The sequence below is a fragment of the Equus asinus genome, chromosome 13, assembly GCF_041296235.1.
Source record: "Equus asinus isolate D_3611 breed Donkey chromosome 13, EquAss-T2T_v2, whole genome shotgun sequence".
NCBI lineage: Eukaryota > Metazoa > Chordata > Mammalia > Perissodactyla > Equidae > Equus > Equus asinus.
In genome coordinates, this window is record NC_091802.1 from 24,230,060 (window position 1) to 24,253,460 (window position 23,401).

A 23,401-nucleotide genomic window follows, 5' to 3' on the forward strand; every position below is an offset into this window, starting at 1 on the left:
AGGGCAAGAATGGCAGGCACCAGGGGCTGTTTTGGCCCAGGGCCTCACGTTCCCAACCCTCCGCACATGAACTTTGAGATGAAGAAAGGTGTTTTCGGGACTAATGGCCAAATCCCCTCCCCACCTGCAGCTGCTCCTCCGTCATGGGCAGGGCCAGCAGTGCCACTGCTCCACCCGGTGCCTTCTTGTTGCCTTGCAGAGGCCGCCAGCCAGCGAGCAGAGAGGAAGGAGAGCTGTGCCAGCAGGCAGGCGATAGAACAGCCCAGCCTAGCCAAGAGAGGCTGCAGGGACCCACCCAGCTGTTGGTCCCAAGTCACAAATTACATTAAAGGGGAGAAAGCCCAGTCTGGGTGTGGGAGTGCAGCAGTGTGAGTTTGTGCACCGGGAGAGAGCAGGGCCAGCCAGGCAGGATGGGGAGAGGGCACTGGCTTGGTGACTGTCCTCCCACCTAAGGACCCTTTTCCCTTTTGTACTCCTTTGTCAGTCTTTGGTTTGACAACAGCTAGCAAACACCTCCTGAGGCCAGTACCTAGGCTCCGCCCTGGGAGGAGCTGATGACCCAAAGGGCAGATAGACAAACATTCGATCACCGTACAGTGTGACTGCACCACCCCACACCCCACCCCCCGCCAAGAGTAAGCACAGAAGTCTCGTAGCGCAGGCCCTGAACCCAGTCCCCAGCAGACCTGTGGCACCTCACCCATCTTCCCTCTAAAGCCCTTGAATCCCTCCACAGTACTGAGCGGGGCTCTCAGCTCCCCCAGGCCAGCTAGTTGTGCACGGGAGACCGCTTGATCCAGCAACATCACTGAATCTGAGAGCCACTGGCCCTGCCCACCAGCCACTGGATGGTTCTTAGAGACACATACTTTTCCCTTCTCCAGGTCCCCAGTGTTGGGACCTACCCTTGCTCCCTCCTTTTCCTCTAGGCAGGGATGGAGCGACATGTCAGTCCTGCATAATCTGGAGTGGGTGGAGGATGGGGGTCTTGATGCCTGTGCCTTTTCTCCAGTAAACTCTGCTTGTGTCCTGACCGCTAGGCTCCCTCTGTCTCTGCCTCCTGTTCTAACCTCTGTGTTCTGTGTCCTGGACTCGTGTGGATGGAGACCCATCTTCCCCCGGCACAGGTCCGGCCCCACTTCTGACCCCTGTGCATTTGCAGGTGCTGCTGGACATCTTCACTGGGGTGCGGCTCTACCTGCCGCCCTCCACACCAGACTTCAGCCGTCTCAGACGCTACTTTGTGGCATTCGATGGGGACGTGGTGCAGGAATTTGACATGGCTTCAGCCACACATGTGCTGGGTAGCAGGGACAAGAACCCTGAGGCCCAGCAGGTCTCCCCAGAGTGGATTTGGGCATGTATCCGGAAACGGAGACTAGTAGCTCCCTGCTAGGCCTGCTGGCTTCCCTCTCCCTCACGCCATCCTCTTCCCCACCACACCACTGGACTGGGCTTTGGCTGGGACACGCAGGCCAGGGGCAGCACAGGGCGGGCACGGGCTTGCTTCTCCAAGCTGTGCATCTTCCAAAACCCACCAACCGCACATGGTCTCTTCCCGACCAGGGGTTAGTTGCCATGGGTGCCACCAGTGACATCAGTTTCTCTTGCTGGTTTACATAGGTCTTTCAGATCTGGGTGCTGGTTTTGTCGTCTTTAAAAAAGCTTTTTTTTTTTTTTAATAAATAAAATATCTTGCAGTTATCTCTGTCCTTTCCCCCCTGTACACCCCCTGTAATTTCCCGAGCAACTAAGGAGTGAAATTCTAGCTGTTGACGCGCTGTCCACAAAGCCAGTCCTGGTGGCAGTCTTCTCCCCTCCTTGCCTGCTGCCCCTTTTGCTTCCAGGCTCATTTTAAAGTTGTATTTAAAAGGCTGCCCTCAGAAATGCTATTTGGCAAAACTTGTATTCAGCCTGGCTTGTTTTGCCAGGAATGAAGCCTCATTTGAAAGAAGAAAAAATTAATTTTATGACTTAATTCTCTGTGTTCTCCTATTGCAGAGTATGGGCCCCGGTTTGAAGGGAGGGACCCAGGATCAGGTAGGAAAAATGGGGCCTTTATGAAGAAAAGGGAGGTTGTTTGGGCTATTCCTCTGGGGGATATGGGGCTCCAGGAGGCTCTGCCTCCCCAAAATCAGAAACAAGACTGCTCTTTAAGAGAAAAACCACCTGAGAACAAATCTACACAGGCTGCTTACAAAGAACGGCTCCTGTTCTTTGTAACAGATCGCCAAGGCCGATCTATTTGAATAAAAAGCAGTTGAGTATAGATGAGTGCTGGTCCACAGAACTCTTTGTGGCAATGTAAATCTCCGCTGGCTGATAGGAGACAACCACATTCAGCTGCTGAGCACTTGAAAGGTGGCTAACAACTGAGAAAAGGGAGTTTTCATTTTAATTCGACTCTAAATGGTCACATGTGACATTGGACAGTGTGGGTGTAAACAGACCTGGTTCAAATCCAAGCCCCGAAACTTAACAGCTGTAACCTCAGGCAAGTTAACATCTGAGCTTCCATTCCTCCAAGAGGAACGGGGATAGGAATTGTGCCTAAATCACAGGGTTGCTGTAAAGAGTAAATGCACTCAAGGTCCATTATATGAAGCACTTAGCACAGAGGTTGGCGCACAGCTATCTACTAGGAAAATCAACATTGGCATGCATGTCCAGACCCTACCCAGGGTTGGGGCGTGCTGGCCATTAATGTCAGAACTGTCAGACCACTTCTACAGCCTCACGTCTGCACGGTACAGCTCACATTCTGGTCTGAGTGCAGCCTCGTCAGGTTGCCGTCTGGTTATAGACTGACTTCCGTGTTCTCAGTTCTGCTGACTCCCGAGGGTGAGGTTCTCTTTTCTCTTATTATCAACAAATTAGCAGGCTTGTTTGTTTGTCCTTCCCCTGTGAGTTAGGTTAACGTGATTCAACCTCTGGAACATACTTGAGTATCTGGGCCTGTAAGATTGAGGACCACTGCCTCCCCCCAGCTCTCCTCCAGTGTGGTCAGCTAAGGTCATACTCTGCTGGGAGGCTGCTTGCCAGTCAGCTGGGAAGCCATCTTTAACCTGGCTGCCTGGGTTTCCACCTGCTGGTTAAAATGTGTTGGGAGGAAGGGGCAGGAGGGGGAGGTACTGCCTTGATGCTAGCCCAGGCCATTTGCTGTTTTTGAATAGGCACCATTCAGTCTGGCTTCAGTATCAAGAATAAGACACTCTTTTATTCTATGCTCTGTGGTGACAAAAGCTGCTCCTCCTTTCAGCACTGACCTACATAAATTTCCACCCCCTTCTCCAGGCTCCTCAGGCCAAGCAGCTGGACAGGGCAGCAGAACAAGGCTCTCCCCTTAGGATTCTGCCAAAGGACACTGACACTGCCCTTCAGCCTGGCTGACCTAGACTCAGCCCCACCTGCCTTTACTGGTCGCTTACACTCAGGGTGCACCCTCACAGTAAAGGGGCCCCGCCAGCTGGAGGGGATCATATCAGTACCGAGCTTGGTCCTTTGGCCCTTCCTGCCTTCTCGGGTGGTAATTCACTATTGAAGGTGTTTTGTCTGTTTCCTTCCAGTCTTTCTGACACACGATTTTTCTTCACAGCTGAGATTATACTGTATATATATTTTCATATCCTTTCATGTATTTTTCACAGATCCTTAGCAGCATCATCTTAAACCTCCCCAGAATGTTGGAGGCCTGCCCTCCTTTGGGCCTTGGTTTACATGCTTCTGGCTGGTAGCAAACAAGACGTCATCCTGGGCCCTCATGTGGTCAGCGGCCCAGAAGAATGAGGACAAAGTGCTGTGGCTCAGCCTCAAGCCTTTACACCCTTTGGGCAAGATTCCTTCCTCTTTCCTCAGTCACACAACAGATCTGCACATAACCTAGTTTTCCCAAAGGTTGCAGTCTCAGGAGCCCCCTCCCCTGGGCACCTGGTCAGGAAGGTGTGTACAGGCCTGTGCACACACAGCAGTCTGCCCCTGAGGATGGGCCAACCTCTGAGCCGCACTCCAAGTACCACAGCTGTATCCAAAAGCTACCATCCATCTCCCAGGGTCGCCTGAAGACTTAGCAGGCACACTGGCTATCCTCAGATCCCCTTCCACCCACATCTTTAAGGCCCATCTCTACCAAATCAGCATCAGTGTCTGAACTCACTTGGTGCTGCTTCTATTTAGTTTTAGGATTGGTCCTTTCTCTACTCAGCTCTCACTCTCTTCTAAGGCTGTTCCATGGCCTCTCCCACATACTAGTTGTGAGATCTTGAACAAGTCACACCACCACTAAGCTTCGGTTTCCTTGTCTGTTGAACAGGGATCAAGGCCGCATAGCCCAAGCATCTCCAGATAGAATGCAGTCTCTTCAGAACATGCCTGTGTGCTCATGGCCTGGGATCAGCCTGTGGTTTATCAGACCTCTGGCATCTTCACACCAGATTGGACAGGCATCTATATTGAAACTTTATTACAAAATTATAAAGCAGAGCTCTGTAACAAAAAATACACATTTGGGTTTGCTTTAACACCCAAGTAAGTCTGAAAGAATCTTAATATAAGCCACTTGAAGTAACACATTCACATCCAAAAGATTTCAACAAATTTATACAACATATATTGAGCACTGATTTCTGTACAGCTTATTCTTATTAGTTTGGATCCAACTATTCCAATGTATTATGAACCAGTCAGCTCTCCAGGTCTTTTAAAACAAGTCTCAACTGAAATCTCCGAACAATCACAGCAAAAGCCATGGAATAATTGGGAGAATTAGATGTTTCCATGATAATTAAGACCAAGGATCCATGAGGGGCAGAAGGGAGAATTCAAGGATAAAAATCAAATTTTCTATAAGGTTAGACAGTAACTGAAATGGGACCTTGGAATTCCCAGCTTTTATTTGGTGTAATAATAAAGAAGATACAAAACCAAAAAAAAACAAAAAACAACAGGGTTGTTTGACACCTTTTTTCCTAAGTGGAAACCTTCACCAAAAGGTTAGAATACTTAAGGGCAAGTTCTTTCTCTAAAATCAGTAAATGACATCAGTTCTAATTCTTACTCATGTTACTAACCAACCATCAGGATACTATTTTTTAACTCATATCTAGGAGAGAAATTGGGAGGTAGGGAGAGGTGAAGCCTCAGCAGAGAAAGCAAGTTTTAAGTAAGGAGAGAGCCAGCTTCTACCCTGAAGTTATGGTTAGATCTTAACTGACTTGCATATATATTGACCTGTTTCACAGTGGAACCAAGGAGTAGCTGAACCCTTTGCTAAACGGGTAGGCATTGTACACTATAGTATTTACTGTCCAGCAGAAAGGCAAAACATGGTATCTTCACAGGGAAATCTCGTTTCCCCCAATTCCTACAAAGGCTGTGGCCCAGAATCAGATCATCCAGGACTGGGTATAATGTTGAGGTAAGCGGCCTAGTGTTCAGCTGACAACTACTTTATGAAATTATTCCATTCCTCTAAGGGGGATTAGTGGTTGATGATGGAGAGAAAGCATAAGAATGTGTGTACCGATAAACAGATCCCCTTAGAGGTTTCCCAGTGCTTTCCAAAGTCGTGATTGGTTCTTCTAGTCTGAGAGATCTTAGATGTATGGGGGGCGGGGGTCACTCTGCCAAGGCCCTCAGGTGTTTAGGGTTTGCATAGTTCACCCATTGGTAATGGCAGCACACACAGCTCTTCTGATAGCCATGTAGGTTTGTGCTTGGTTAAGCTTCTCCAGCAAACTTTTAAGCCCTTTGGCTCTTCCAGTGGTGTAAAGACCCTAAGAGAGGTCAAAAACATCAGCAACTCATTGATGGTCCTTGCTAAAGGGCCTAGAGAATTCTTCCTGACGTGCCCCCAATCAGTAGGCTGAGAAAGGAAATGGGAGTAGGGAGTCCTCCCCACCCCGGGAAATTAAGACTTCCAGCTATCTGCTCAAGAGCTGAATCCAAGTACCTTCTAATACCTCTTAGCTGCTCTGTCGTACATGTTTGGTCTCCAGGAACTTCATGAGAAGTTTGGCTAGAGAAAAGCAAGGCTCATTGCCTAAGTCTCTATACCTTCAATGCGAGCATGTTTAAAACTTCCATGGAAAAGAGAGGGACTTCATTCTCAGGGAAAGTGGTTTAAGACTCCTGTCCATTGGAGAAGTCAAAGTTAAACAGAAAGCTACTGCTTCCACCCACCACTTCCCCTTTTCTCATAAGCTAAAACTAATGATGGCACAAAGTGAGGCCCCTAAAGAAGCGGCAGAGATATCCACGCATCCTCTCTCACACATGGAAACTAGAATTTCCCAGCAGCTGGGGAGCCAGAGGCTTTTGTTGGCTCCCAAGTTCAGGTCAGGAAACCGATAGCTTCTAATCCCAGCACTCAAGGAAGGAACTCTTAACGATGAAATTTTTCAATAGCATTTGTGTTTCATTTCTCACCAGAGAGACATTTACTGGTCCAAATTCTGTCCTAAGGAAGATCACTATTGGTCTGGTAAGCTAATATTTTTTTGGTCTGAAGAAACAAATGGATTTTAGGCAATGTAGCAAGACACTTCAGCAAAGGGAGGTTAATGCACAAAAAGCCAGAGAGACCAGAAATAAATCCAAATGTGCTGGGGAGGGGAGGAAGAGAACCATTTCTACCAGGACTTCTGATTGGTGAAACACAGAGGCAAGCAGTTCAGGGGATGGGTAGGGTACAGGAGGAAGGCTGAAACTGAGTTTAGATTCTCGGAGGAAGGGAGGAAGGGAGGAAGATATGGTCCAAGTTCTGGAAAGTCTTCTCTTCTTCAACTACCATCATCACCCCAAGATCATTGAAACGGGCTTGCCCATGCAATCTGTACCAGTTCCCACTGGCCCCGGGCTCTCCCAGCCAAGAGGTGCATCTCCATGGCAAGAGAGGCATGCCCAGAGGTGACATAGCATCTTTGTTTGCTCTGGTCTTGGGAACACTGCAAATTTTCTTGTTAGCCTGCCCCTCTGCAAGCTGGCCAACCCTGAGCCCAGACACCTCAGCTATGTCCCTATAAGGCACTGACGAAGTCGGTACAAGTCCTCAGGATCGGAAGACGTGCACCGCTCGGATCACGTACTGCCGGCAGATGGGACACTCATTCATGCGCTTGCCACACTTCGTACAGGTTACCATGTGGCCACACTCCAGCAGGACACAGTCAATGGGCGAGTCCATGCAGATCCTACACAGGTTCTCCTCCAGGCCGGACGGCACTGCTCCCCCTGTACAAACACAGGGCAGAAAAGGGGCAAAGGAGAAAGTAAGGAGATTGTCTAAGCATATGGGGCAGTGGGGAGATAGAGGGGGAGAGAACAGGCACAAACCCCCAAATCCACATGCTTCCCTCAGCTAGAGCTCCAAGAAAACATTTCCCTAGTAACTACGTCCAAGTGCTTATTGAAGCTGCACCCCTAGAGGTCAGGCTGTAGATCTGAAGAGTAGAGTATAGATGAAATACATCCTAGAACATGAGAACTAGTTAAGGCAAAGTCCTCAAAGCTTAAAAGAAGTAACTTTCAGACAAGTGAAGCTGTAATATAGTGAGTGAGAGGCACTTAGGGACTCATTATCCCCTGAGGCAGAACATGCTGAAAAGATAAAACTGGTTCAGAAAAGTTTAGATAGAAATGGAGCTGTAATGAATGGTTCATTAAGGATCACAAAGCTTATCTGTAAACAAACCCCAATTTAATAAAGCCAGGGATCATGGGGGCCCCCTGTGCTACCCTACCCCATAAACTACACCAGGCTTCCTCTGAGAAGACTTCTTGGCAGAAGCGCCCAGCAGAGACTACAGCTCCCTCTTCTGTGCTGCCCCCGCAGAAATGATTCATACCCCCATGAGTGCTTATCGCACTGGACTAGAATTTTTGAGTTTGCCAACTTATCTCCCCCACTACTCTATTTGAGCTCCTTAATTCAACACATTCCATTTCTATAGTGATATATTTAGCATTTGCTATGTGTTCTGAGGTCAGATATTCATCTGTGAATCCCTAAAATACCAGTCACGTGGTAGGTGTTCTCCACCTGTCTGATAAATGAACCGTCTCCAGGGAAATAATAACAGCTCACGTTTACCAAATGCGTACAGGTGCCAGGCAGGGTCCTAAGAGCTCTGCATGTTTTAACTCATTGAATCTTTACAAAAACTATGAAGTAGGTATTCTTTTTACTCATTTCATAGATGAGGCAACTGAGGCCAAAGAATTAAGTGCTTGCCCAAAGGCACACAACAGCTAAGGAGAGGAGCCAGGATTCAAATGTGCCCAGAGGGCCTTGTGGGCACGTGGCCTGAGGGCAGGGACTGTCATGATGGTATTAAGTGCTCAGTGCCGGAGTTCTCCATGCCAGCTAACTGGCTTGGGCGAGTGGTGAGATACACTGGGCACAGCTAGGATCCTCCTAGTTTAGCTGAACAAACAAGAAAAACCTTCATGTCCAAAACCCCAGCCATCCCCAGCATGTTTTAAATGATAGCCTCAGCCAGGCAGCCCTAAGTAGGGCTGAAAGACACCTGTGAAAGGTAGTGAAACCCACTTACCCCTTTGAGGAGCTGCTGCCCTAACAGGGAAGGTTTGCAAAGGACTAAACTATACAAATACCTAAGATGAGCTGGAGTACTTTAGAAAATTCATTACTGATTATTTCTCTCAGGAATAACAATAAACTCATCAACTCATTTGCCGGCATTCTCCCAGGGGATCAGAAAAAAGAAAGGAAGACACCAAGTGGATTAGCCTGATCCTGGCATCAGGTAAGGGATGGGTCTAGAACTCCAAAAGGCTTGGGGGAACTGAGAAGAGCTCAGCTCTTGAGAATTTATCAGCTAGAGGACTCTGCCCCATTCTAAGCAAAAGGCTGTTTAACTAAATAAATTTGGAGAGTCTTCTGAGAAAGTTTTAGGGGCTGGCCCCGTGGCCAAGTGGTTAAGTTCACACGCTCCGCTTCAGTGGCCCAGGGTTTTGCCAGTTAGGATCCTGGGCGCGGACGTGGTACTGCTCATCAGGCCATGCTGGGGCAGCATCCCACATAGCACAACCAGAAGGACCTACAACTAGAAGATACAACTATATATTGGGGGGCTTTGGGGAGAAGAAGGGGAAAAAAAAAGATTGGCAACAGATGTTAGCTCAGGTGCCAATCTTAAAAAAAAAAAAAAAAAAGAGTTTTAAAATGCTTTGCAGGCCCCTACACTACTCTGAGAACGTTCTCTCGTGGGGAAGAGCTCACAACCATAGAGCCTCGATGCTTTCAAAAAGGTACAGCATATTTTAGAATGATGCCCAGATCCACTCAGATTCTTGCAGTGTGTTCTAGGGGTACCCAAAGGCCCAGTGGTGGTCTTTAACATACAGGTAGGCGTGTGGCAGCTGAGGTGGGATATGCATCTTAGTGCCCAGGGAGCACCATATGTGGCACCTTTCCCGATCTGTCCCCAGAGCAGCTCTAACCACTGCCTAGCCGTGTACAAACAAGGCTCTCTCTCTCAGGTCACCACCCTCTCTTTTTTGTGTGTGTGGGAGAGGAAGGTTGGCCCTGAGCTAACATCTGTTGCCAATCTTCCTCTTTTTGCTGAAGAAGACTGACGCAGAGCTAACATCCATGCCAGTCTTCCTCTACTTTATGTGGGATACTGCCACAGCATGGCTTGATGAGCGGTGCTAGGTCCACGCCCAGGATCCAAACCCCAGGCCACCGAAGCGGAGCATGCAAACTTAACCATTATGCCACTGAGCTGGTCCCACTACCCTCTCTTTTTGCTTGGTACCAGAAGCTGTTAAATATCCCAGGTGATTTCCCTGAAGATGCACACATACCCTCCCCACTCAGACCAGAAGTGAATAAAACTGTAGGAGAAGGAGTGCCTTAGCACCAGGAGTATGAAAAATGAACCCAATGTGATGCATGCCACCATGCACTTTGTTAAATATTTTACAAATGCTGGCTTCTGAGTTCTGGCAACCCAGAGATGTGCAAGTCAGTCTGCCCCTAGGTATGCTTCCCTGAGAGGGAAGAGTAGGCATCTCTAAGGATGCTCAGAAGCCCTGGTTCTCAGTGAATTTCCCCCACACCCTCTCTTTGGATGCTGAGATACAATTCTTCGACTATAAAGAGGAATCAGGGATGAAGGAGGGGAAGGACAGAGTGCTAAGAGCCTAGGCCCATTCCCAAACAGAAACAGCTACGTACCGTTTTGGTCTTCAGCACTGCACACTGAAAAGGAAAGAGAAAGAAGATGTCTGAATATGTGAGGCACGAGCAAAGTCTCTAGCCACCTGACTTCATTTCTGAACTCTGACTGTTTCCCTGCCAGCAACCAGGCTGGCCAGGACCCTCACTCATTCTACACTGAGAACTCACACACAGCTCCTGCTGGTGTGTCTGGTCTAGTCTAAGAAAAGGATTCCACTGGTCTGCATGAACAAAACTGCCATGTAGGAAGGCTACTACATAAGCAGAATCTCCTTTTCTATCGCTTTTGAAGACAGCATTAAAATCAAGAAAGAAGGAACAGTCTGTTCCAGTCAGCCAGGAAGTCTGGATAAAGTTCCCAGGTGGAGCCATCTCACCTATTCCCCAGGTCCTCATAACTCCAGGGAAACTCTGGGGACAGTCCCAAAGGGAAGAGAGTCTGTGATCAGGGGACTAGTCAGATGTCTCCTAACTCGGATGAATCTGAGCTAGTAGGATAGGAGAGCCTGAAACCTGACTTGAGCCACTGCTAGCATGCGAGGACTCAAAAGGCCATCTGCACGAGCTCAATCACCGGGGGAGGGGCGGGGAGTTTTTCTGCGTAAAATCCTTTCAGGAAATGCAGAGTTTAAAACACCTAAACATATTTCTCTTCTGTAGGACTTGTCTGCCTTTACTATTATAGTATCTACCATGAATCAGTAACAGGGGGACATAATATCAAGTATTTCTTCCCAAACTCATTTGACCACAGACTGGACGTTTTACTAGGCATTGCCTGAAAGTGACACCACAGAGACTTCTTTGGCGATGAAGATGAGATAGACTTCTTTGGAGAGGCCAAGTGCAGGCCGAACAGTTATATTCTCCTTGCATCATGTGTGCAAAGATTCACTTCCTTATCTCCCAAGTGTTTGGACTAAGTATTGTTGGAGGTGGTAGTGAGTACAGCAGGGGTGACATATGGTGGGAAAGGCCATGGGCTTACACCAGGAAATCCTCAGTTCAAATCTGGGCTCTACAATAAAAGGGGGATGCTAATAATGCCTATTTCATAGGCTGCTCTGAGGATTAAGGAAATGTATATGAGGCCTAACCCAGTCCTGGCACTCATCTCCAAATGACAGCTATTATTAGATGGTGCAAATGTGTAAGGTGACTCCTTCCTTGGCTAAAAGCATGGAAATTTAGTCAGGTTGATGCTGTCATGCTTTAGAGTGACAGCAAGCACTCCAGAACTCTGTGCAGCTGCCACCCAGACAGCCCCTCACCCAGGTGCTGGAGTCCTTTCTGATCCTTGTACAGCCGCGTCACCCTCTCCATCAGCTCCCACTTCTCACAGCAGCCCTTGTAGTTGACGAAGTTGCGAGCCAGAATCTCTTTCAGCTGCCGCACAGTCAGACCTTCAATGTCCTCTAGGTCAGTCAAGTCAGACAGAGAGGCCCTCCGGCCCGGGACAAAGCTGTCCTCTGAGTCGACGGACTGCAAAGACAAAGATGAGATCGGTGGACTCAGCTCTTACCTCCCCAAGCTCTCTCCAAGGACCCCAGAGTACTCGGCACACCCTACTTTTGGTGACTGACCTCAAGAAGAGTAGGAACAGAGGCAGGAAGAGTACCTGGCGTAGTGCTTTGCATTGCAACACAGACCAGCCTCTTCCTCACCCACAGTTCTGTGCTCAGGCACAGCCAGCCACAAACCAGCCAATCAGTGTGACAGAGTAGAAGGAGCGCCAGTTCGAATCAAACTGGTTGATTTTGAATCCTGACTCCTCCATTGATTAATGCTAAATAGTAGCGGGCAAGTGGCTCACCTCTCTGAGCCTGTCTGCCCTTCCATAAAGGCAAGACGGCAGTCCTGCACACAGGTTCTTGTGAAGATTACATGTGGCAGCACAAGAAACCACCAAGCACAGTGTTGGTCTTTCTTTGTCTCTCCCCAGAGAAAGTCCTGCTTTTCCACGGAAGAGGCAGACAGCCCTGGCAAGCGCTCCTGTAGGCAGCCTCGACCAGAGCTCCGTGGCCCTGATGGCTGTGCTCTCTGGACTGGCCCCGCCACAGCTGAGGTCTGAACCCCCTCCCTCTCCTCTCTCCTCCTGATTATCTGACCTGCTTCCCCTGACATTGGCCACTGTGCACTAGAAGCAGAAGGAAAGAACACCGAGATTTGCACAGCAGCACCAGGAGGCTGCTCTCTGGCAGCTGTCAAAATGAAGAGACTGGTACTAGCTGGGCCATGAGGCTCCCCAGTCTCCACTGTGATCTCACAACTCCACACTCACACTGAAACTTCAAAGGTTACTCTGGAACACCAAAATTAAACTCCATCCCTGAAAACAGAATTTCAGAGGAACTCTCATCAAACTGATTCTTCTCTGTCCACTTCTGAGTCCGCTGAGAGGCTCCTAATCAAGTCTGAGAACACCAGTGAGAGAGCAGAGGCGAAGGCCCAGACCCGAGCAGAAGCCCACCTGGGTCTCATCCTCAGCAGGTGCTCTGGCTGTGCTCTCCAGGAAGACGGGTTCCTCTTGGTCCTGAGACACATGGCCACTGGCCTGTGGGAAGAGAAAGGTGCCATCACATCCACAGAGATGTCCCAGGGATTTGCACAGCATGGGCCTCTTCCCAGCACAGACCATGTCCACAATGTATTCCCATCTCCCCCAGAAATCTGTCTTGCACAACAGCATTACAAAAGCCTGCTCTCTAACAATGACTTTGTCAGGCAGAGAAACAATACAAATAGATTTCAACTCTAGGACAAGAGTGCATTAATTCTGCCCACCACCAGGATGGAATCAGCTGCCACTCGCCATCCATTTAGCCTCACTTGAACGCTCCGAGTGAAAGGACATCACACGTCCACTCCACTGGCAGACTGCCCTCAAACTGCCATCGAGTTTTTTCTTGACACTGACCCCAAACTGCTCTCCCTATAATTTCTGCCTACTGTCCCTGGTTCTGTCCCTTGGATTAATGTCCACTATTTTCTTCCCAACTGTTCCTATCATGTCTTCCCTTCCTCCATACTAGATCTCCCCACCTTCCTCATCTGGCCAAGAAGAGACACTTTCCAGACCCTAACCACGCTGTTCCGTCTCTTCTGGCCAGTAACATTCTAGAAATGTGCTCTAACCAGCAGGGCACACTATTACTAAGAGCTGTCTTGAAACCTGGTCAAAAATTGTTTTAATGCCTCTAAGAATCTATTAGCCTAAGACTATATAAGACAAACACTTATGTTTAAGGAGTTTCATTCTGCTTAGAATTCTAACTTCTCAAAAGGTTCCTCCTAGGTACTCCTTCAGGTTTTGCCAGAGTAGTCAGAACTGTGAGCCTCCTAACCCCAGCACCATTTAAGCCACAAACCCCTTAACTAGATCCTCTTCACCTGCTGCTCCCTCCAGGCAAAGGGAGGTATCTGAGCTCACAGGCCTTTTCCACTAGACCCTCAGAGCACCAGAAAAGGGACAACCTGGGAGACCAGCCACCCGCTGGCCCCAGCCGCTCATCCCAGACTAGGATGCATAATATGGAGCTAATTAAGAAGAGGCAAGCAACAACAATGGAAATGAAAAGCAGTAATCACCACCACCACCAAAAACAGCAAGCGATGATAAGATAACACAACAGCACACATGTATGTGGCTGCATCCAAAACAACATCTTCATCAACACCTCTAGTGTCCTCTTAGCTTTATGTAGGTGTGGTACCCACTGGCCTCCTGGTGTCACCTGGGAGTTACAAAAAATCTGTCAGAACCAAACCTGTTCCTAAGAAGACAGCTTTTATATGTCCTTTCTTTCCTAGAAAGAGAAACTAGATCTCACGCTGCAAAGCATGCTCTTGTCTTTTCATTTTGCCCACTGGCTAAATAAAAATCTACAGCTGGTATCTGTCCACAGTTTTGCTTATTCCATACACCTCCTTCCCTAGAAACTACTGCTAGGGCATTGAGGGTAAACAAAAGAACGAGAGCAAAGACCATGAGCAGATTTGCATTCCAGGTGCAGCTCACTTGTGGAACTGTCAGGTAGCCTTGCACAAGTTACTTCCTCCCCATCTGTTTTTCTGGCTTGCAAAATGCAGATCTTACCAGAACAGGGGATGTGAGCTGACATTAAGGCCCTCTGAAAACATGAGAGAAGTACCTAATGAAATCTGGTACACAGTTATGACCTGTAGATGCAGTCTGTAAATTTCTGGTTAACGACAGGAAGCTTAAAACCTACTCCTTTCATTGAAAAACCCACCTGCCGGTTCTCTAGGAAAAAACAATTTCCTCAAGTTACTCTCCTGGCTCCCCATAAATGGAGAGGAGCGCTCAACCAAGCAAAGTGAGGAAGTCACAGCGGGAGGCAAAACCTGTCCAGCAGACAGAACCAGAGCTTAGGAAAGTTAACCTCTAGCTGAGAGGAAAGCACGCTCAAGCCAACAAGGGAGCTCAGTGAGTTTACTGCAGGTAAAGTGTGCTATCACACTGGCCTTTATGCCTCAGTGCCCATCAGAGCTGAATCAGGGGGCCCAGGGCTGGCAAAGGAAGTGATCATAAACAAGAGGCAGTAGCCACCCACATCCTGTGTGGGAACCAGCAACACTGGTACTATGCCAACTCTAAGTAGCTCAAAGCTCTTTAGATGTGATCTTATGCTAGTCAATCCTCCTAACAGCCTGGCAAGAGCTAACCCCATTTCATTGCTGAAGGCTCCAAGTTCACCCAAGGTGACCAGAGAGTGAGTGACAAATTGAATGTGGAAACCCAATTTGTAGGTCCTAATCCCCCCACTATTGCCCAAGCCATATAAATAATAGGGTCATGAAGGCAAGTAAGTATATCTGTGGGACGCCATCACTCCTTACACAATGTTTAAGTCCACTGGCTTCACTCTAATCCAATAGGTTTGGGTGTTTACTTTACCTCTTAGAGGGCCTTTCTGGGGGCAGAGGCAATGTACTGCTGATTTCTGTACTTCCCATGCCTGCTTCAGAATTCAGTCAATGTGCTGCTCTGAGCTTACCTTTCCCAGCCCGCCCAGGATGATGAGAAGGCAGCTTACCGCTCAACAGCGGCCAACCACTCCCCCGCACAATGACTGGGAAAAGCAGCAGCATCCTTGTCTTGGACATACCGTTTCCCCACTCTCCCTTCCCCCTACATATTCCTTTTTTTCCCTCTGTGCCTTGTGATGGTTACTAAGGAACCAAGTTCCCATTCAGCTAAGGAAGACCACAACAATGGTGACTAAGTACGAGGACAATTTGAACAGAACTAAATCTGGAGAGTTAACAGAGTTTTCTCAAAATATTTCTGCAACAATGAATTTTTTTTAAATATCTAACTGTGATATGTATGTATTAAAAGCAAAAAACCTGGTACTATGCATTATCATCTCTGAAAAAAAGCTAAATCATAAGTCTGATATCCAAAAAACATCATTCATGAATCAGTAGGCAGAAAGGCTCTACGTAATCAAGACACTTCACCTCACGGCCTGCTCCCACAGCATAGGCGGGGACTTTGGAAAGGAGCCCCGGGCCGGCAGAGGTCGGCAGAGACTGAAGGAGCCCGTACCTGCTGATGTTCCTGAGCGGGCACGGGGGGAACAGAAGCGGCTTGTGTGGGTGAAGAAGGGCGGCTGGGTGAGGTAGGAGGTACTGTGCTGGTGTGAGGCTGGATCAGGAAGGCCTGCTGCTCGGGGAAGTCCGGGGACAAGGTGGGGGCCCGAGTCCTGCCCTCCTGGGAGATTACAGGCTGCTGGCCAAGCACCAAGAACACCAGCTCCTCTTTCTCCCGGCACGTTTCGGTAGAGATGTCATGGAGGCTGAGATAGTCCCTCAGGTCCTTCACCTTCATCTTCATGAGCTCCTCCCGCTGAAAGGCTGTGGCTCGGAATCGTTGGCAGAGAAGGCAGAGGCGGGGCCCATTCCCCACCTGGCTCGAACAGGTCATGCAGAAATTTTTCTTACAGTCCAAGCAGGTCTGCTGCAAGAGGCAGAGGGAACCACATCAGAATGCGAGAACAAGACAGTGGAATGCGAGCTGAGAGCTGCCAAGCCTAGGGAGACCTCCTCCAATCACTCTCTTATTCAGTACCTCCTACAGCTAAGGATGCAAGCTACCCTGCAGATTTCAGGTGAAAAGCCACTCAGGTGGCAGACCTCCAGATGCATCTGTGTACCCATGTATAGGACACTATATTTATTATTCCATTTGAGGCTTATTCATTTTACTGATAGGGAAATGGAGGCTATTAAGACTACCAGATTTAGAATCAAGAAGCCCTGCATTATGATGTCTCCCTCCTCCATTTCTTGAGGTGTCACCTTGGGTGTGTAACTTAGCTTCTCTAGCCCTCAGTTTCTGCATCTGTAAAATGAGGGTGATAATAGTATCTACCTCATAGAATTGTTGTAAAGTTAAGAGATAATGCATTTAGCATATCCGCCACATGACTCTTCAGTAAGTGTTAACTATTTTAATTATTATTGCTAGGAAACACGAGCTAATGATGAGAGCCAGGATTCAAATCCTGAACTATGGTTCTTTCTACTTTATTGCTGAGATAAGAAAGCAAATGTATAAATGTTACGGTGGTGGGGGTTGTTACTATTACTATTATTAATTAAATTTATTAAGGTGCTACTACATGCGAGAGCTCTACCAAGCTTGTCATTTACTTCTCAAGGCAACCTCACAACATAGGTATTCGTGTACCTCCCTGTTTCACAGACAAAGCATTCGAGGCTAGAGAGCTTAAGTATTGTATTCAAAGGCAGGCATCAAGGGCAGAGCTGGGATTCACACTCAAGGGCTGTCTGAGTTTAATGGCCACAATCCTCCTCTTTCCACCAGGCTATGTTGCCTCAGTCCCTTTCAAGCCTACAGCAGTCCTGAGTCAAGAGCCTGGCTCTCCACCTCCAAACTCCCAACCCAGGCCCCATCCATAGGAGCTAGTGCCCAGGCCTCCCCACCCCAGAAAGGCCCCCTCAGAGTGCTGGGAATTCAGTGGTGCATAAGAGCATATCCAAGACAAATATTTAGACAGCTACATGAGGCCCGCTGGACACGATTAGGGAGCCCTCGTTTGTAAAAGTACAGAGTGTCTCAGGCAGACGACCGAGAGAGCCTGGCAGGCAGCTGGTACCGCCTGGCAGCAGCTACTCACACAGTCACAGACAACACAACACACGAAGGCTTGCTCAACTCACAGGAAGCAGAGCCTCGGCCTCTCACCCCACAGGCTGAGTGAGGATGGCGACATCTGACAGAGCTCTGGTCCAACCAAGAGCAGCGGCCCACAGGAGAGGTAGTTCCTGGGCACACTGGGCCAGTCCTGGGGTCACACTCACTAATCTGTTAAATTAAAAGCTTCACCCTATGGTGACTTAAGTATTAACCTAAATATTCCTGCTCCTCTTTTCTAAGTATAGAAAGCTTTTCAAGCTAACAAGAATGCCCAAGAGACTTACATTCTCATAGTCAGAATCACAGACACTCTAGGGTGGGGTTGAAGTAAAAGTCTGCATAGCTGAGAGAGTTATATTTAGTTTTGTCTAAGTGTCATTCATGTAGTAAAGGGAAACGGGGATAATGTTCACCATCCAGTTTTGACTCTTAATACTTAGCAGGCATTGTGAAAGGACACATAACAAGCTCCCTTATACTCTACACAGTTATAACCAGACAATAAAATGTTCACAGATTGACATAAAAGGACGCCTGGCTGCACTAGCATCATAACGGTTCTGGGACCAGTAGCCACTCAGGAGCAAAATGGATGTTTTGGGGTACTGTGGGTTCATTCACACCTAAAGCTTTTCTATTGGGAAGTGAAATGTGTTTAGGATGACTGAGAGTGAAATGAAGAGGCTTCGATGTCACAAAGCTGTAGGTCTGGACATGGAACATTACTTAAGTCAGTGCAGTATGACAAGACCTAGCTCGACACAATTAAAAAGCCCCGCGTTGCTCAATCAGCCAGATCTAAACAACCATCTATTCTTTCTTCAAATGTATGTGGCTTATTGGATTCAAGATCAGAATTCAAAGACTGCAACCCAGCTTCTCTGTACCCCCTGCTCACCAGGGCATCTGAAACACCCTACCGGAGGGAGACAGCGCTGGAGGCTAAAATCCCAGTTTGCAGAGGCAAGAGAGAACAAGGAAAAGGAAAAAGACGCTGTCAACAAAAGTGGGCAGAATGAGCAAAAGGAAACACCTACGTGTAAACTCCAGCAAATGATGCAAACCAACAGAGGAACAGGTAGTATGAAAGAGGAATTAGTGGAGCCAGTGTGCCTGCAAAAATGCCAAGACTGCATGCCGACACCCAGCATCAAAGGGCTGGCAGTGGCACCTCGGCAGGCACCGCCCTTCAAGGATGCCATGTGGGTTGCTCCCCTTTGCTACCCTGTCCTTCCCTTATTCCTACTGCCTCCGCACTCATGTTCCCAAGTGCAGGCCAGGCCCACTTTCTCACCCTCCTCCTCACCACCCTTCTTATGTCCACTGGGAGGAAAAAGGGCAGCGCGAGGAGTGACAACAGTAGGATGAAGTCCTGGCTGACCACTTCCTAACTAAGGGAGCCTGTGCAGAACAGTTAACCTCCCAAAGCATCTTATTCCTCACCTGTAAAGTCGGATGGTCAGCCTATCTCTAAGGACCACTGAAGTATCACATAAGGTAATGCATATAAAACCTTAGCATAGGTGGGCTCTCACAAAAAGGTAACATCACCTTCTATTCCCTCTCCCCTTTGCCTCATCTCTGAGCTTTTGCCAGTACCTACGAACCACTCCCTCTCTCTCCACTCTGAGATTTGAGTATCTCCTCCATGTTTCCAAGCACAACCTCCTCCTCCTCATCCTTCCTCCTCGAACTGGTCCAACTAACGAGGCTGGGTGCCAAACCCCCTCCAAAACAGTCAGGGCTGCTGCTCAACCTCATGTAGCTATTACCAATACAGATGGGATATTTGGCTTGTGGCAAAATTACAGCCTGCCATTTCTTTCCAAGACTGGAAACTCTAGGAAGGCACGGGCTGCATCTTATGTTCTCTCTAAAAGTCCTTAATGTTATCTAAGCATTCAGAAAATACCAACCACAATGAAGAAAAGAAAAAAAGACAGTAGGATCCATGTAATCATTTCAATATAACCACTTCTGGAAAAGACTTTTTAAAAGCCTGAGGCTGTTAAATGCCAGACCCTTAAGATAAGAATGCTGCTCCGCTTAAGCATGAAATTACAAATGAAAAACTCTCATAGGAGAAAACATCCTTAATATTCATAAAATTCATTGTGAATTACATAAAATTAACTCATACTTTGGTGGCAAGAAATGACTGTACCAATAACCATCTTTTACTACCCAAATAGGAATTTTTCTTCTCCTTACAAAAGGAGTACTTCTTGCTACAGAAGCTTTCTTCTTATCTCTGTGTGTGGCTGTATTTGCTCCCATCTTCCTCTCAGACTGCAAGCCCCTTCTTAAGCAGGATCACTTTCTTCACCTTCACCCTCCTAGCCCAGGCAATGCCTGACACACGGGAGATACTCAATAGTTTATTTTCCAATGAATGCAGTTCCTTATTTTAACCACTGCCATGCTCCTAGGCACCCAGGCCAACATCCTGTTATCTTCAGTTTGACCTTCTCCTCCTACATTTCATCTGTCTTCCTCTGCTGCATGCCCATGTATCTTAGTAGCCAAGTACCTAGTTCTGAGTCTCATATTTTCCATCCGTAAAGTGGATTAACAACCACTCCTTCATAGGGTCTGGCATGAACAGTTGCTCCCTAAATGGTAGCTACATCAATCAGTCTTAGCCACCACCCAAGATCAGGCTCTGATGACTTCTCATGAGCTGTGAAAGAACCTCCTAAGACCACTCCCCCCATTCCATCAAAGCATGTCTGCTACCTGAGACAGGAGTGACCACGCCATTCCTCTGTGCAAAGTCTTTCTTATGGTTCCCTGTTGTCTGGTGCCTACAAGCTTCTTACTGTGGCAGTCTTGGCCCTTCACCACCTGATCCCAACTTTGTTCCACCCTAACTTCCAAAGTTTTCTGCGCTCTGGCCAAATAGGCCACTCACAGTTCCCAGATACACCTTGCGTTTGCCCCATATCTGGTGCCTTTACTTCAGCCACTGCTTTGCAAATCAATAAACCTTCCTTCATCCAGCTAAAATTAGCAATTTACCAACACTGCCTGATTTCCTAGTACTTATGCAGCTGACTGTTGTTAGTTCTTTTAAATGTGGGTCGGCTTCACCAGACAAGTAAGCTCCCTGAGGAAAAGACCTATGTCTACTCAGCTCTATCTCCACAAAGCTATAACCTCTAGCTGCTGGCACACCGCTGCTACAGAACTGGGCCCTCAAAGAAAATCTTCAGCATGGAATTGTCAGCCACAAAGTAATGAAAATAGAAACTCTCTGGTCTTCTTCCTCTTTTTCAAATTGTTCTCAACTGTCCATTTATTCATTTGTTTATTTAAAAAAATTTATTGCCTATCTACCACGTGTCAGTCACTGTTCTAGATGCTGGGGATAAAGCTGTGAACAAAATGGACAAAATCCCTGTTCCTAGGTACTATCTGAGAAGACAGGTAATCCACAAACATATTCACGTCAGGTGGTGAAAACCACTATAAAGAAAAATAAAGCATTTTCCCATCCTCACCTAACCATCATTCATTCTCCTTTCTCTGGGGGCGGTTTCCTTGCTCATTCACATTCTCTCTGCTGGCTGAGAAATGTCAAGAACTCACTGGATCCCCAGGTTCTCTCAGGCTTTCAACATCTTGACATGCTGATCCCCGAGCCTGGATCACCATCCTTGACCTCTTTGCTCTTTCTCTCTCCATTTCCACTCCATAGAGGATAACTGATGTTTTAAAAAAAGATTCATGCAGATTCACACTGCTTCATTTAAACAAGGGTGTCCTCTATTCCCTTCCTGCCAATTACTTTGCCACTTCTACCAGCAGTCGTTCCTAGCATCTCTCACCATGTAATAATGAAAACAACAAGATCTCTGGCTATCCAACAGACACTGATGTACCCGAGGAGTCCTTGAAACTACTACCTTAGGTAAAAAGAACAATTTCTTCATCTGTAAAATGGGAACAAATCATAGTGCACATTTCATAGGCTGCTGTTAGGATTCAGTGAGATAACGCATTTGAAATGCCAAGCTCAGTGCCAGGCATGCGGCAGCACCCAACAGCCCTCCTTCCATCTCCTCTCAGATCCTAACTCCACCCACCATTTCCATCACTGAGAAGACTGAGACCATGTGGTGCCAAGTTCCTTCGAACCTGCCCCTCCAGTCTCAATCTATGGACTCAACCTTTCAGTCTAAGTGTAAAAGGTGGGGAGGGGCACCTCTGCCCACCGAGTCATAGCTCTCTGGCTGCCTGCAGCAGCCTCCCTGGTTGAGTTCTCACAGTGACTGGGGTAGCCAAGCAAGTCACAACAAAGCTCTGCAGTGGGCCTGCCTTCACTGCATCACAGTGAAGTGCAGGCAAAACGCCCAGCCTTCCTCATCTTACAGGCACCAAAGGGTGGGTGGTCAACACTCCAAGCTGCAGAAATACTGACTTGTTGAATGTCTTCTGGGACACAGCTTGAGAGTCAAAGACCTGGGTTTGAATCGTGGCTCTGTCATTTAATAACTATGTGATCTTGGGGCACTACCTTAGTAGAGGGAAAAGAATGAGTATTTTAATGTCTTGTATGCCATTTGTCAGGAACTTGATCTGTACAGTTTCCTTTTTAACTGTTAAACTCTAAGCCTTAGTTTCTCATATATAAACTGGAAGTTTAGGGACCCTACAACCTACGTCAAAGTTATTGCAAGGATTAAATGAAGCAAAAAGTCTAAATCGCTGGCATATAAACAGATGGTTTAAAAAGTCTTTTTTCCTCTCAAATTTCCCATTATCGCCATTTTAACATCACATTCTGGGCTGAAAACCTCTCATTCTGCAGAATAATGCAGAAGGCAGTTCTTTCTTTCTCCAGGTCAGGGTTCACCTTCAGCCCCAGCTGTGCTTGACCATAGAGAACATGCTGCCTCTGGGCACTGACAAAGGGACGGCCCTCACCCACGCACCATTACCCAGCCAGTAATTTTACCTCCTGCTTGCTAATCTGGAAAACACAGCTACCATGCATTTCAAATGAAATCGCTACAGTAAATAAGCTCCAGTCTTTGTCTTGTCAGGGTCTTGATGTACCTGAGACGTCCTTGACACTGCTTTCGATAAAAAGGACAAGTTAATCTTCAGTCAGGCTTTTTATGATGGCAGCTAATGAAGGAAATAACATCAAGTGCCTGCTACATTCCAAGATCCTGCTGGGCACCCTCTGTAGCCAATCTCATTTTAGTCTCACAACACAGTGAGATAGGTACAACTATTATATCCCCATTTTATAGATGGGGAAAATGAATCTCAAGAAAGGGTAGGTCATACAGCTAGTAAGTGACAAAGCTGGTATCTGAATCAGGTCTAGCTGGCTCCAGATCTATGCTGAGACGCTTGGCTTTTGCTTGGCTAGTTTTTCTTTAATACTTTTGTGAAAGGAACGGGCTGGGTTACCAGCATTGCAAAGGCAAGGCGGAGGCATTATAGAAGGGTCAGGGGTTTGTCTGAGGGCCTGAGGCTGTAGCAGCAAAGCTTGCAGAGCAGTCAACACTCACCTTCCTGGCTGTGTTTGCGAAGTGGGCCCCACAGGCCTTGCAGCTGGGTTCCAAGCCTGTTGGGGAAGGGAAGGAGCTGTACCCAGGGTTAGAATAGGCCTGCGTCCTGGCTCCCTGGGGTGGTGAGGCCTCCTCAGGCTGTCCATCCAGGCAGAACCAGTTGCAGCAGGTTGCCCACATGATAAAATCTGGTATAAGGGAGGAAGGGGGAAAAGGTCAGAGTTAAGACACACCTCTACTGCGTTTCCATTCCTGAGGGCACAGGTGAGCAGGCATACTCAACCCACCCCTGCCGCCAGAGTCAAGGTGGGGACACGCTTTTGAGTCATGGATTTCTTGCCACATCCTCTAAGCACACAGTTGCCGTTGCATGTAAGAGTGAGAATAGACACCTGATCTGCCAGGACAGCAGGGACTGCCAAGATAGCATGCTACCTGTCAAAGGTTGCTGATCCCCATTTGGGATTAATCTGACATCTAACTTCAAATAAA

General features: G+C 47.6%; 2 protein-coding genes and 1 long non-coding RNA gene across 16 annotated transcripts in view; 2 read left to right on the plus strand and 1 right to left on the minus strand.

Moving 5' to 3' along the window:
- LIG3 (DNA ligase 3) overlaps window positions 1-4,492 on the plus strand; it is a 23,071-nt gene extending 18,579 nt beyond the window's left edge. Inside the window, exons 20-21 of one of the 4 annotated variants that reach the window (XM_070482774.1) lie at window positions 2,002-2,040; window positions 4,310-4,492. In XM_070482774.1, coding sequence (XP_070338875.1) covers window positions 2,002-2,040; window positions 4,310-4,345 — 75 coding nt within the window. In that variant the 3' untranslated portion in view covers window positions 4,346-4,492. Of the gene's footprint in view, window positions 1-199; window positions 1,974-2,001; window positions 2,041-4,309 lie in introns of those variants that run through there. The other 3 variants (XM_070482775.1, XM_014862204.3, XM_014862203.3) reach the window with 3 other exon arrangements.
- RFFL (ring finger and FYVE like domain containing E3 ubiquitin protein ligase) overlaps window positions 4,443-23,401 on the minus strand; it is a 64,999-nt gene continuing 46,040 nt past the window's right edge. For 7 of the 10 annotated variants that reach the window (XM_044744598.2, XM_044744599.2, XM_014862207.3 and 4 more), the window contains exons 2-7: window positions 22,910-23,097; window positions 15,774-16,184; window positions 12,672-12,755; window positions 11,473-11,683; window positions 10,199-10,222; window positions 4,443-7,227 (exon numbers count right to left, since the gene is read on the minus strand). In XM_044744598.2, the coding sequence (XP_044600533.1) occupies window positions 7,046-7,227; window positions 10,199-10,222; window positions 11,473-11,683; window positions 12,672-12,755; window positions 15,774-16,184; window positions 22,910-23,089 (1,092 nt within the window). In that variant the 5' untranslated portion in view covers window positions 23,090-23,097 and the 3' untranslated portion in view covers window positions 4,443-7,045. The remainder of the gene's footprint in view (window positions 7,228-10,198; window positions 10,223-11,472; window positions 11,684-12,671; window positions 12,756-15,773; window positions 16,185-22,909; window positions 23,098-23,401) is intronic. The other 3 variants (XM_070482791.1, XM_070482792.1, XM_070482787.1) reach the window with 1 other exon arrangement.
- LOC123276012 (uncharacterized) lies at window positions 6,343-14,093 on the plus strand. Of its 2 annotated transcripts, none has more exons than XR_011493710.1 (3): window positions 6,343-6,478; window positions 8,663-8,762; window positions 12,144-14,093. It is a non-coding gene; the product is annotated as an uncharacterized lncRNA (long non-coding RNA). The 2 variants fall into 2 exon arrangements; XR_006512233.2 differs by lacking the exon at window positions 6,343-6,478 and adding an exon at window positions 7,130-7,265 and having other exon boundaries at window positions 12,144-12,280.